Source organism: Paramormyrops kingsleyae, chromosome 19, assembly GCF_048594095.1.
Source record: "Paramormyrops kingsleyae isolate MSU_618 chromosome 19, PKINGS_0.4, whole genome shotgun sequence".
Classification (NCBI taxonomy): Eukaryota; Metazoa; Chordata; class Actinopteri; order Osteoglossiformes; family Mormyridae; genus Paramormyrops; species Paramormyrops kingsleyae.
In genome coordinates, this window is record NC_132815.1 from 25,874,071 (window position 1) to 25,888,434 (window position 14,364).

Below are 14,364 nucleotides of genomic sequence, written 5' to 3' on the forward strand. Positions count from 1 at the left end.
AATTGGAGAGAGATGTAAGTGGTTAACATCACTTTATTGTCTACATTTAGTGTTCACTGTTGTAAATGCTTCCCCTTTCCCCCAACAGGATATGAAAGATTAAATAAAAATGAAGAAATTTCTCTAATTCTCTGTTGGGGGGAGAAAAAAATAAATGAAATTTGCAACAGAATCAACCAAAATATGTGTGTGTGTACACATCTCTCACAGCTCTACCATCCATGTGGTCTTCCACTGCTAGGCCCTCTTCCCATTGCTCATCCTGCATCAATATTGGCATACGCTCCTGCTGCAGTATTGCCACATTATGCAAAACTGCACAGGCTACTACAATGTCACACGCTCTGTCTGGTGTAACTCTGAGATGCCGCAGGCAGTTAAACCTGGATTTTAACTGTCCAAATGTCATTTCAATGCGTGCCCTTGTCTTACAATGGGCATGGTTGAAATGTCCCTCTGCTTGTGTTGCAGGATCTGTATATGGTGTGAGAAGAAACGGTAGACATGGGTATCCTCTGTCACCAAGCAGCACACCAGGAAAAATTCCTGGAATAGAAAGTAGACACATTAGACTATAGTATAATAAACTATTGTATATTTGTGAATTTTAGTTGACTTGCCTTGTCTGAGGCTTTGAGCCAGTGAAGACTCGTGAAAAAATCTGGCATCATGTACTGATCCTGGCCATTTTGCCACAATGTTTGAAATTAGATGTTCAGCAGTGCATACAGTACCATCTGAAACATTTTAGGAAATGGTAATGACATACATTGCTGATGTTGGACGACTACACTTTCACCTCTCATATATAAATGTGAGGTATTATCAGTACTTACCTGTACATTAATACTGTGATATGATTTGCGGTTTATGTAATCAGGCTCTGTTGGACCTGCTGGAGCCTTTATCGTCACGTGTGTACAGTCAATGGCTCCAATGATGTTAGGAAAGCCTGACAAACTAAATTCAGTTACTTATCAGGGGTCCGTTCTTCGTACGTCGCTAACTCAGTTAGCTGGATTTGATTGTTGTGGATTTGTCCTGATCTTGGATTGTTTCGTTCTTCGATGCGCATCTCGGACTTGCTGTCATAGCAACAGGTCCGTAAGCTTAAACCTGCTCGGGAGCAGGTTTATTTCATGTAAACAGGATTTAGGCTGCGCTCCTGGTGGGTTATGATTGGTTGAAATGTTGAGGTCACATCTGATTGGTTAAAGAGCACGACTGACGCGGACTGACTCAAGTGGGAGAAGTATCTTGCATATATATATGGATGGATGTATTTAAACATACATACAGTATATGTATACATGTGTGTGTGGCTGTGGTCATCATTCGTGTGTTAATCACCGTGTGTGTCTAATATGTCACATTCTATCCCCCGATTGCATCTATATACACTCACCTAAAGGATTATTAGGAACACCATACTAATACGGTGTTTGACCCCCTTCCGCCTTCAGAACTGCCTTAATTCTACGTGGCATTGATTCAACAAGGTGCTGAAAGCATTCTTTAGAAATGTTGGCCCATATTGATAGGATAGCATCTTGCAGTTGATGGAGATTTGTGGGATGCACATCCAGGGCACGAAGCTCCCGTTCCACCACATCCCAAAGATGCTCTATTGGGTTGAGATCTGGTGACTGTGGGGGGCATTTTAGTACAGTGAACTCATTGTCATGTTCAAGAAACCAATTTGAAATGATTCGAGCTTTGTGACATGGTGTATTATCCTGCTGGAAGTAGCCATCAGAGGATGGGTACATGGTGGTCATAAAGGGATGGACATGGTCAGAAACAATGCTCAGGTAGGCCGTGGCATTTAAACGATGCCCAATTGGCACTAAGGGGCCTAAAGTGTGCAAAGAAAACATCCCCCACACCATTACACCACCACCACCAGCCTGCACAGTGGTAACAAGTCATGATGGATCCATGTTCTCATTCTGTTTACGCCAAATTCTGACTCTACCATTTGAATGTCTCAACAGAAATCGAGACTCATCAGACCAGGCAACATTTTTCCAGTCTTCAACTGTCCAATTTTGGTGAGCTCGTGCAAATTGTAGCCTCTTTTTCCTATTTGTAGTGGAGATGAGTGGTACCCGGTGGGGTCTTCTGCTGTTGTAGCCCATCCGCCTCAAGGTTGTGCGTGTTGTGGCTTCACAAATGCTTTGCTGCATACCTCGGTTGTAACGAGTGGTTATTTCAGTCAAAGTTGCTCTTTTATCGGCTTGAATCAGTCGGCCCATTCTCCTCTGACCTCTAGCATCAGCAAGGCATTTTCGCCCACAGGACTGCTGCATACTGGATGTTTTTCCCTTTGCACACCATTCTTTGTAAACCCTAGAAATGGTTGTGCGTGAAAATCCCAGTAACTGAGCAGATTGTGAAATACTCAGAACGGCCCGTCTGGCACCAACAACCATGCCACGCTCAAAATTGCTTAAATCACCTTTCTTTCCCATTCTGACATTCAGTTTGGAGTTCAGGAGATTGTCTTGACCAGGACCACACCCCTAAATGCATTGAAGCAACTGCCATGTGATTGGTTGATTAGATAATTGCATTAATGAGAAATTGAACAGGTGTTCCCAATAATCCTTTAGGTGAGTGTATATCACAATTCCAACCCTCCTCCTACAAAAATGGGTGCGTTCGACTTGGGCTTAGGTCTGTCTGCAGCTGACGTGACGTGGAGCGAGATTGCCAAACTGTTAGCAGTGAAAAAACTATTGTGTATAGTGGCCCTGTATAAAAAGATAGCTGACAGGAAAAAGATACATTTACTTCAAGGATTCAAAGTTTTTATTGTCATGTACAGAGTACAATGCAATTCTTACTTGAATGCCTTCTTCACAGACTAGATGATTAAACAAATAAAGCAGTGCAACATTACAGTAACTAACAATAAATAAACAACTAATTTACGTGTACTATTAGAGCATTTATTTAAACTTTATTTTACCAGGTAAATTAACTGAAAACCAGTTGTCACTGCTTTACATGCTTTTGGGGAGATATAGCAGATAACGCATCGGAACTTCCTGGGATACATACGTCATGTGTGTGACTAAAATCTTCAGCCAATAAGGGCAAAGTTGTGTTGTCAAGGCATCAATCACAAAATAAACTACCTTCCAAGGGCACCAGAAAGGCCAGCACAATCACAGTGGAAATGAGAAAAGACATTAAAGAAAAAATAAACCAACAGACACATACCCACACTAGGGGAAGTCATAAAGCCCAAGATCATTCACAAGCTTGAAAAGTTTTAAACCACTCTTCCTCTTCATCATTTTTAAGGACAAAAAGAAATAGCCTAGTTCCCTATAAACGGCTACAAAAGATGGCATTATTTTTGTGTACCTTGCCTTGTGGATAAAGAATTTACATAGGGCAATAATCGTGTTGACAACCAGGTCATGACTTTTATCACTTTTAATAAAACCAAAAATAACATCACATATTGTAAATTCCTTTAAACCAAAAATTTAAGGGAACAACCAATAATGTATTTCTTCCCATAAAGCATTACTGTACCTGCACACATTCTTGCAAATGATTTGTTGTCTCTATGCCTTCATTGCAAAATAAACAAATGTTATTATCAAAACCAAATCGTCTTCTCAGGAATTCCCCTGAAGGATAGATCCCTGAAAGAATCCTGAAGTGTATCTCTGACTTTTGGTAACTCTGGGAATTTAAGATAACTGGTTCTAATTTTAGAAACATGAGCTAAGGAAAAAGAATTGACAGATTGAGTTTCATTTGTTTATGAAGGGGAACAGTGTTTCTGTGAATATTATACGGATTGTGGAGTTTGATAAAGTAATTCCCATAAGGTCATGTTTAGGAAGGTGTGGAGTTCTACTTATAGGGTTTGTACTAAATTAGAAGCCATCACAGTTACTGACTGTGGGATTGCCTTAATAATTTTAGTGTATTGTTTACAGTCAACTGCAAAATTATATTTCAGACAAAAAAGTTCATATGACAGGAGTCACAGGACCATACCACTGCCATCTAGTATGTGCAGAATAGACCATATTCCTTTTTCCATCCATTTTTCATTAAACAATGATTTGTTTCTTACCGTCACATACCTACGGCTCCACAAAGGAATAACGTGGGGACTAAAATTATGATTGTAAATCAATTTACAATACAACAAAACTTGTTGATGAAATGATGACAGTTTTACAGGTAAACTATTCAAATCATAATCACATCTAAGAAGGAAGTCAATGACCGCCAAGTTTCATGAAAATCTGACTAGGGAAAAGAATCCTTAAACTACTTTGGGACCTAATGAAGGATCTTAGCCAGTTTATTTTAAGAGTGCCGTTGAGACAATCAAAGTCAATAGCTTGTAAGCCACCTGCTTCATAATCCTTGACCAATTCAGCTTTCTTAATGTAATGAGTTTTCCTATTCCAAATATAATCAGTGTACATGATTAATGGTTTTAACAGCTGTTTTTGGGATTGCCATGCAATACGCAGGATTAGAGATACTTTCCAATTTTGTCAAAAAAACGCGGCCAAATATCGATAGATCCCTAGATGACCAAGCATTTCACCGCAATTTACAATTGTTCATCTTATTCAAAATATTAAGCCTTTCTGATAAAGCATTATCTTTTGTAATATGAACTGCCAAATATTTTACTACAGACTTAATAGGAATATTGTGAGCTGTCCTGAGAGGGCATTCTTTAATCGGCAATATTTCACACTTTTTAAGATTTAACCTCAAATCAGACTCATTTGTGAAAATAGCGATTATATCAATAACCTTAGGAATTTGGTTAAAGTTTTTCATAAAAATTGCAGGGTCATCAGCAAGCTGACTTATGACCAATTCTTTTCTCAAAATGAGAGTGCTTAATCAGGATTGACAGCATCCCTGCTGCAATAATGAACAGGATGGGGGAGATTGGGCAACCTTGCTTAATACCTCTATTAATTGAAAACCTTGGGGAAGAACCATGAGGTAATGTAACAGTGCAGTTTGTATCTTCATACAATAGTTTCACTACATCAATAAATAATTCCCCAAACCATTCCAGAGTCTTAAATATAAAAGGGCGCTCAACCATATCAAATGCTTTGTAGAAATCTAAAAATAAGATAAACCCCTCATCATCTGTAAAATTATTATAATCCAGGACATCAAGTACAAGACGAATGTTGTTGTAAACAGACCTGCCTTTCATAAAACCTGATTGTGTCTCTGAGATTATCTGCGTGATACCCTTTTTAAGTCTATTAGCAAAAATATGAGTCAGTTGCTTGTAGTCATTATTTAAAAGAGTTACTGGCCTCAGATTTTCCAGATATCTGAAATCCTTGTCAGATTTGGGAATCAGAATAATAGTTCTTCGTTTCATGGTGTTTGGGAGGGTCCAGAGTTCAACAACTTCTCTGAGCATTAAGAAGTAATTCTTTGAGTGAGTTCCAAAAACGTTTGTAGAAATTACTTGTTAAACCATCTGATCCAGGAGATTTATCTAAAGATAAACAAGTTATTGCCATATTCATTTCTGCCTCACATAACATTTTAAAGTCATCATCTATCTTGAGGGATCCATTCTTTAATTACCTGAAAGAAGGAGTCGGCTTCTGTAGAGGAGTAAGAGGAGGAATATAGATTACTGTAAAATGTGTAGATTTCCCTGGCAATTCGGTCTGAATCGGTACACTCCTGACCATCAATGATAAGTTTCTTAATTGCATTACTTTCTTGCCTCTTCTTTTCTAGCCTGCAAAAGTATGCGCTACTTCTTTCCCCTTCTATCCACTTTGCCCTTGATCTAATGTATGCCCCTTTTGCCTTACTAACATATATATCATCTAATGTCAATTGCAACAAGGCCAGACTACATTTGTCAGTCACTTAACACAATTTTACTATAAATAATATAATTTTCTTTCACAGTCATTTCTTTTTGCTTAAGTGACTGATTAATCTACTGTGTGCTACAGCAATCTGCCGTACCCTAAATTTAAGATATTCCCAGTTAATGATATACAGTATGATACTAGGCTTGGATCAGAAAGAACTGCATTGATTTCTTCGTTAACTTCTTGGCAAAAGGATTCACTATTGAGTAAATTAGAGTTAAATTTAAGATACCCCTTGCGGCGACACTGCTTTTCAAGAGGATTAAGAGCAAGACTAATCATACAGTGGTCTGTGAGAGGTGCTGCAGATATGGTACTACAAACATGCAATCTTAGGAGAGTATGAGAGACAAGCCAAAAATCAATTCTAGATTGAATTGAGCCATCGGGTTTGAACCATGTAAATGTCTGGTTAAGTTTGTTTGCTAAACGCCATGGGTCATCCAATTTGAGGTCTGCACAGAAATCTCTTAAAATTAAGTTATAATGGTGCCCCTGGTGTTTGGATGGAAATCTATCATGCCATTCATCCAATACCATGTTAAAATCTCCTCCAATTATAACACTTTCTGTGAGATATCTTTGATTACCTCAGATAACAAACACTTATTTTGAGTAGGATTATTGTACCCATAAACATTTCCCAGAATTATAAAGTTATCCATCTCTAGAGCCAATGGCCCGAGTTATCGGCTTTACTGACCAAGACCCTTCCACGAAAATTACATAATAATATGGCTACACCATCCGAACTATCACTACCATGGCTAAACAATATTTTGTCCCCCCACTAATTTGCCCAACATTTCTCATCAGAGAGAGTACAGAGAATACAGAGTGAGTCTCCTGAAGAAAAAAACAACTGGCTTTGTTACTTTTGCAAAACAAAAAAAAATGACTTTCTTTTAGCGCTGTCCCTAAGATCCCTAGTGTTAAGAGAGAAACATCAAAGATTTAAATTAAACAAAGACATTGAAAAACTAAGATGTGCTATGCAAAGTTAGTGTTTGAAGAGAAGATCTCAATAATAAGTCCCTAAGTAAACAAATAACAGAACCTTCCTACTTTCAAGTCAAATACGAACCTGCTACAATAACACTTGAAAAAGCAGCTCCAGTCTGCTAATATGAATAGAGTAAATGAGGAAAAAAACTGGGGAAAATTCATAGAACAAACCCTTTGCCAAAAAAAGAACTTGATGCAGGAAGTGCAATGCAAAAAATTGCTCCACCTAAAAACCTTGGAAGTTACATTCTTCAATGAACCAAGAGCATATAAGGTACTCACTCAAACACCTTAAATCTTAACAGTAGCACCACAAAGTAAAATATTGGCTCTGAGTGGAGAGCATATAACTAATTCAGAGAAACTCCGAAGCCATTGATATACCCAAAATGCCCTCCGTAGTATGCAGTTTTCCCGCTTGCTCTGGCTTGCTCCAACATCGGCCAAACATTTATCCCAAAGTGTTACATTTGCTTTTATACAGCACAAACTCAGCACCTATAATCTGAGTCCACTTAAAATGTTGATATACAGTATATTTAAGTTCTTAAAATCACCTTTAAACATATACTTTTCAAAACCTATTTTCAGACATACTGAGAAATTGTAAAAAAAAAAATCACATTATAGACATTTGTAGCCAAGACTTTTGAGCTCTGAAGCTTATAGACACAGGGGTTGGCTACACATAGGTGAAAGAGACATTCTGAAATTTTATGTGGTTTGATTACTAAAGTGTTAGAAATTTGGAGTGACACTCTTTTTCTCAAAGTCAGTGGCCTGCACAATGAATATCGATGAGATAGGTGTCCCCACAACTGTAGTAGTTTGCATACTGTCAATCGGTCTTTGTCAGTCACGTGTCTGCACTGTCTGACACGCCCCCATTCGCCATTTTGAAGGTATTTGCAGACGCAAACACTAGGAAGAATGGAGAAGATAAAGCAGAACGAGAAAATTCCGTACAGAGAAAAACTTAGGAAGGACGCCAGGGATTGGTATTTGGCTAAATTGTCAACAATTAACAATATAGATCCGTATGATCTCACATCAAGAAAATGGAATTCCGATGCGACATTGTTACCTCCAACTTCATCTCTGGATATAACAAACTACCTCGTTTATGGTATCAGCGCTTACACGTATGAACAGTTCAAGAACTATAAATATCTTGAAGCCCACGGACATTTCATCAATGGCTGGGTGCAGGATCTGTTCACATTTCGAACGCAGGACTGCGAAAACACAGTCGTCACTGCAAAGGTAAGCTAGCTTGTAATCAAGTTGCAAACAAATCTGTACAGCCTCGAACAAAGGAGACTAAGGGGGGACATGGTCCAGGTATACAGGTATATTAGATTCTAACAGGTCTGGATGCAGCCAAATGGCTACTTCAATAAATTTCTTATGTTCTTATGTTCAAGTTAATATTATATATTATATGATAAATTAGTAATTATATGGTGAAGTTAACTGTAATCATGTAGATAGCCTTACAAATGAAGCATAATAATAAATAATGGAATAATTTAACACCGTGGTAACACCGTTGTTGTCTGTCTATGTCAGGGGTGTCCAAAGTCCGGCCCGCGGGCCAATCACGGCCCTCGGCCAGATTTTGTACGGCCCGCAGCTTCGGTCTCATAATGTGTTATTTATGGCCCGCTAGCTCTGTCAGAATAAATAAATACTTTAAAAATGTAATTCCTCCTTTCACCACACAGTTCCGATGCTATCTGGCTCTGCATTAGAGACCTGCACTCCCGCGGGATCCAACGCACCGAGTGCGGCGCGGGACAAGATTTGATGGGTGAATGCGGGTGCGGGCGGTAAGGTCCTCATGTATGTGCGGGTTGCGGGAGAATAGAATTAATCGCGGGACTCCAGCAAAATGGAATTATCTTAAAATTAATTTATTAAAAACAAATACTCTATTATTTATCTACTGCACAAAAGCAACAAGAACGACTAAATTAAAATAATAATTTACAGGCACAAGGTCGGAAGCTAATTCTCTCGTGGTTCATGCGCGGAACTATAGGCTATATCTATATCCTCGTTCGTGTCCATGTTCATCATTCCATTTAATTAAACTCAAATAAAACGAAACATATTTGTTTGTTTTCTGTTTCTTTTTTATATATACTCAAAAGGGAAGCAAGTGAAACAAATAACAGAGTAGCGGGAAGAAGCGGTAAAAATAAAACTACTTATATGTTTACCTGCGGGATTTTGCGGGCGGGAGCGGGACAAAACTTGAATACTGTGGGCGGGAGCGGGAGAAAATAATATATATTTTTTGCGGGAGCGGGACAGAATCTTGCGGGAGCGGGACTGAAAAATGCGGTTACTCGCTAAGAAAATGCTGAGCTTATTCGGCTCCACATATTTGTGTGAGCAAACATTCTCAGTCATGAATCTGCACAAGAACCGATTGAGGTCAAGGATGACTGACTCCCACTTACGTGACATTTTACACATCTCAACCACTGCCCTCAAGCCAGACCTGGTCTCTTTACTGAAATCTAGATCTCAGTATCACCCTTCTCATTAGTATCAGCAAGTTATCTGTTCCTTGTTCAATCTGAAATTGAGTGTTTTTTGAACGGTAACATCTGTCACTATTAACAATGAAAAGCCTAAAGCACAATAATAAACTTAGACTTATGTCACTTATTTTACTAAACTCTAATAAGATTTGGTTATAACTGTTGATGTTATGTTTGGTTACATTGCCATTTAAAAAATAAAGGTAATCGTGACAATGAAAATTGTTTTATAACAGTGTGTATTTTCATGTAACTTTTGTGGTTAAAAAAATGTCAGAAGGAACTAGTGGCCCCCGGACATCTTCACTTTATCAAATTTGGCCCTCCTTGCAAAAAGTTTGGACACCCCTGGTCTATGTGTTGTCTACAGGTCTTGCACTCCCAGCGCCTCACTGAGACGCCTCTCAAGCCATGGGCCATCATTGAGCCATCAGGAGCTATATCCTCTGCACACTGTACATGTATGGCTGGGTTAGCAGAGACATGCACACATGTTGCAGCTATGCTGTTTAAGCTGGAGGCGGTCCTCATATGCAGAGAGACAGTAACAGTAACAGGACAACCTGCATACTGGATGATACCGAGCAGCATAAGTAAAGTGGGAGCAGAAGCAGGACACAAAATAGACTTCACCACTGCGAAAGCAAAAAGAAGAAGCCTTAACAAACTCCTGAATGGTGAGGCAGCAAACATGCCTGCTCTGAGGACTGCAACAAACAATTTTACATTCCACAATTCCACACAGGATCAGTGGGATGCGTATGTTGCAGACCTGCAGAAAGTATCCCCAAAAGCTGCACTTCTGTCAAATCTCCCAGATTATTGCGATGCATTTGTAGACCCAGTGCAGCCATTTTCAGCACCAGATTCACTGCGCTGTCTACGTGATGAGAAAATGGATGGCACAGAATTAACTGCTTTGCGCCTGCACTGCAAAAGCTTGGTAAATAAAGTAGACATTTCACTTGAGCAGGCACACTACATAGAAAAAATCAGCAGACGTCAATACAGATCTTCAGCTTGGTATCACTATCGCATTGGAAGGATTACTGCATCAAATATGCATTCAGTTCATGTGTCAAGCTTGGACAAGCCTGCACTGTCTACAGTGACAGCAGTGTGTTATCCTAAGAGCAATGCAACAAACCGATCTACTGCTGCGACATGGGGAAGACAAAATGAGGAGTGTGGGAAAGCACAGTACAGATTGCAGACTGAGAAACTTCACTGTGACTTTGAGACCAGTCAGTGTGGGTTTATCATAAACCCACACTTTCCCCAAATTGGGGCATCGCCGGATGGGATTGTGCAGTGCACTTGTTGTGGTAAAGGTTGCACTGAAATAAAATGCCCATACACGTACCGTGACACTACTGTTGAGGAGGCATGCAACACTGGAGACAAGAACTTCTGTTTGGGAATAGTGGATGGAGAGCTGCAGCTCAAGAAGGATCATCCATATTATAAACAAGTACAGACACAAATTTTTGTTGCAGATGCAGAGTACTGTGATTTTGTTGTGTGGACCCTGAAAGACTGTGTGGTGTTGCGTGTGGCGCCTGACCCAGAGCTCTGGGGTGCTCTTTTGAAAAAAGCACAGCAATTTTTTGAGTGTGTATGTCTCCCTGAACTGGTCAGCTGTTACTTCACTCAGGTTGCAAGACAGATGCCACTTGATAAGATTTCTGTTCCAGGAGGGAACCCAAAAAGAACACACAGAACATTTCGCACAGTAGCGGAGAAGTCCCGGAAGAGGCAAACGGCTGTCAAGTTGTGGTGCTTTTGTCATGGACCAGAGAGCAAAGATGACATGGTGGCTTGTGACAATCAAAACTGCCCAATTGTGTGGTTTCATTTAAGTTGTGTTGGTCTACAGCATGCAACAGCTAAAGAGGAGTTTTGGATCTGCTCTCAGTGTTCCACCCAGGCAGTGACATAATGCAACTCTGACTTGAACATTTATTGAACTGTCCACCATTGTGCTGCTAATTTTTGTTTCAAAAGTGAATTTCAGTAAAAATGTCAGCTAAAAATCTGTCGAGCTTCTCATTTGGTTAAACTAAATATTTCAAATTCAGTGTTTTTTCCACCTAAGCTGTTTTATGTAATCAGTGATACGTAATTTTCATAATCAAAACACACTAGTAATTTAGGTGTTTCAGAAAGGAAGAGTCAAGAACACCACAAAAATGTCATTGAACATATATTTCAGTTAAATGGCAAGCAGAATACAGGCTCAGTATACAATGATGTTTCTAGACTACAGTTGGGCATTGGTTTGTCAAGGCACAGCACACAGTGACAACTTTATCCAGCATTGTGACTTCTTCACCATCACATGGAAGAATCATGTTTATAGGAGTGGTTCCTGTTAAAATTTTATATTTCTGGCAGACATTTCCAATGACCCTTTCAACATGGATTCTCAAATGTGCTATTTTTCTAGTTTCCTCCACATCTCTAGCTGCCAACTGACAGTAGCCTTTAGTAAACGCTGGAAGTTTGACCTCTGCACACAACATGCCCACACATTCCTGTATGTCAAAACCTCTGTCAGCCAAGACAATATTCCCAGGCAACAGATTAGCAAGAAAACCACTGTTCAGCGTTATATGTTTGTCACTTGTACGACCTCCCCAGCCTTTTGATAAAAAACAAATGGCTCCCTTGGGAGTAATACCTATCAGGTATTTCATAGTGTGGTGGTGCTTACAGCTGGAAAACATTTGGGCACGTGCTTTCAGATTTGATGGTCTCTCAGTGAAAATCTCAAAACAGTCAATAATCACTGCCACTCTGTGTCCAAAGGCCTCCACAAACTCATGAGGCATAATTTTGCGCAGTGTCTCTCTCTCTGGCCATACAATAGAACGCCTCAAGTTTGCATGTAAAAATGACACCATTTCATTGAATATTCTGTACACTGTCTTTGGGGAAATCCAAAACAGATGAGCTAGGTGTTGTGGAGGCAGATCCAATCGAAGGCGCATGAAAGTTAACAGGAGCATTTGAAATGGGGTGAGAATTTTCCTTTGACCATGCATGAGAGGTACCAAAAACCTGAATAATGCCATAAAGATTCCCAGGTTTGGCAGACCTGTATAGTACTTTACTTTTTCATCATCCTCTCCAAAGAAACCATCAGATATCCTGCACTCATTGAGTTCACGTCGTAGCTCTCTGTTTTCTTCCAACAGGCGGATTATTTCTGCACGCCTGAGCACACACAATTCACATTCAGTCTGTGCCACGTCATGACTGCTGTTCTGTATCTCGTCCTCAGTGATGAGCTCATCACTTTCTCCTACTGCCTCATGTGTCCACTCTTCGGCATATAGCTGACCACCGTCTTCTCCAGTGTCAGGTGTCCCATCCTCAGTCTGTTGCTGGTTGCTTTCACCACCAGGCTCTGGTGTGCTATCCTCACTCTGCAGCTCTCCAAGTTCTCCATCCTTGTCGACCCCCATCTCTGCTGCTTGCAGTATCTCTTTCCGTAGCTGCTCACGTCTACTTTGTCTTTCAAAGCGTGCAATGGCTGTGGGTGTAACATATGTATGCCCCAGATGTAGGGATGGTGCCCAGTCAGGGTCAGTCTCCATCATTTCATAAGCTGGTTGTCCTGCAAGCAAATGGTAAGTTTTTAAATGAACACGTTCTTAAACAAACACGTCCCAAATATAAAACGTATGTCTATATATGCCAAAAACAGGAAAAATCCATGCACGCGAATATACACATACGTACATTGATAGACATCACAGTTTGCCGTTTACTTTAAAAAGCATTCAATCTGTAACAAAAGTTTAACACGAACAGATTAACCCGTTTCTGCTACCCTCCGTAGTGAGGCTAGCTTGCTAGCGTAGGTTAACCAATGTGAAAACGGCAACTTTAGAGTACAAAAAAATGCATATCCAGAAATATTACTCAAACAAAAAACATCTTACTTGCCTTTATGAAAATGCAGAGAGCAAACACGCATGAACGGAGATATCCTGTTGAACGTGATCTCCGTGCGTCTCACCGCTGCGACCCAGGCCATCCGACGCCTCTTTGTTACCTCCTCTACCTGCCGTCCATATCCTCTTTTCCAAGTGGGAATCCGAAAAAATCTTATCTTGTGGTCCACCTTTCTGCCATGTGATTTAGTATGACAGCCTTTCACACAACACGAGTATCCCATCTTACAAAGGATAATGGCGGACGCAAACGCTTGCTCTTGAGTTATATACCTTCAAAATGGCGATTAGACCCACAACACACTGCGACTATAGTGAGTGTGACGTCAACTGTCAAAGAACGATGGCCCATTAGTCTGGAATGTCACTGCACCCCACACCCATCACTTTGGAAAGGCGGTTTGAAGCGCAAGAAAAGTAACAATAAAATCCCTTTCACAGTTTATTGGTAGATGGAATGAAAAATGAGAAACTGTGACAATATAAATATAGAAAGCGATAAATATGATGCAGTGACTATTATTAACGCTCTGGGAACAAGGGCATCGTCGACTGCGTATCTTTCTCGTGAATTTCAGTTTATATCTCGCTGAAATCATTATGTAGAATCATGAAAAAAACACTGACTAAATCCGTAATATGTCTTCTTTTCAAAACTTCCATTGTCGGAAGTATTAAAGTTTTAAAAATTAGGTTAAATAGGCAAAAAAGAAAAATTGTGTCACCCCTCTTTGTTTTACTTGCACCAGGAGTGTGTAGTATCACTCTCAGCTGAAGATCACTATTCACATTCTAAATAGGCTGGGTTTGATTACAGACACACAGGCTTAGCCCACTGAGCTATGAAGACAGGTATGAGCTTTGCTAGCCGAAAATGGCAACATTGGCGCAAAGTTTCAGCGGCAGAGATGTATCCGTGTGCTATATTGTAGCCGATCAGTG

At 39.9% G+C, this 14,364-nt stretch overlaps 1 protein-coding gene and 1 long non-coding RNA gene across 3 annotated transcripts; both read right to left on the reverse strand.

The window, feature by feature from the left end:
- Window positions 1-15: 15 nt before the first annotated feature.
- On the reverse strand, window positions 16-1,668 carry LOC140581153 (uncharacterized). Its single transcript, XR_011984210.1, has 2 exons — window positions 621-1,668; window positions 16-546 (listed from the first exon to the last, which is right to left on the reverse strand). It is a non-coding gene; the product is annotated as an uncharacterized lncRNA (long non-coding RNA).
- Window positions 1,669-11,653: 9,985 nt separating this feature from the next.
- LOC140581154 (uncharacterized) lies at window positions 11,654-13,825 on the reverse strand. Of its 2 annotated transcripts, none has more exons than XM_072703012.1 (2): window positions 13,415-13,825; window positions 11,654-13,082 (listed from the first exon to the last, which is right to left on the reverse strand). In XM_072703012.1, the coding sequence occupies exons 1-2, from the start codon at window positions 13,644-13,646 to the stop codon at window positions 11,719-11,721; spliced, it is 1,596 nt and encodes a 531-aa protein (XP_072559113.1). In that variant the 5' UTR covers window positions 13,647-13,825; the 3' UTR covers window positions 11,654-11,718. The 2 variants fall into 2 exon arrangements, with proteins under 2 accessions (XP_072559113.1, XP_072559114.1); XM_072703013.1 differs by having other exon boundaries at window positions 13,208-13,825.
- Window positions 13,826-14,364: the final 539 nt, after the last annotated feature.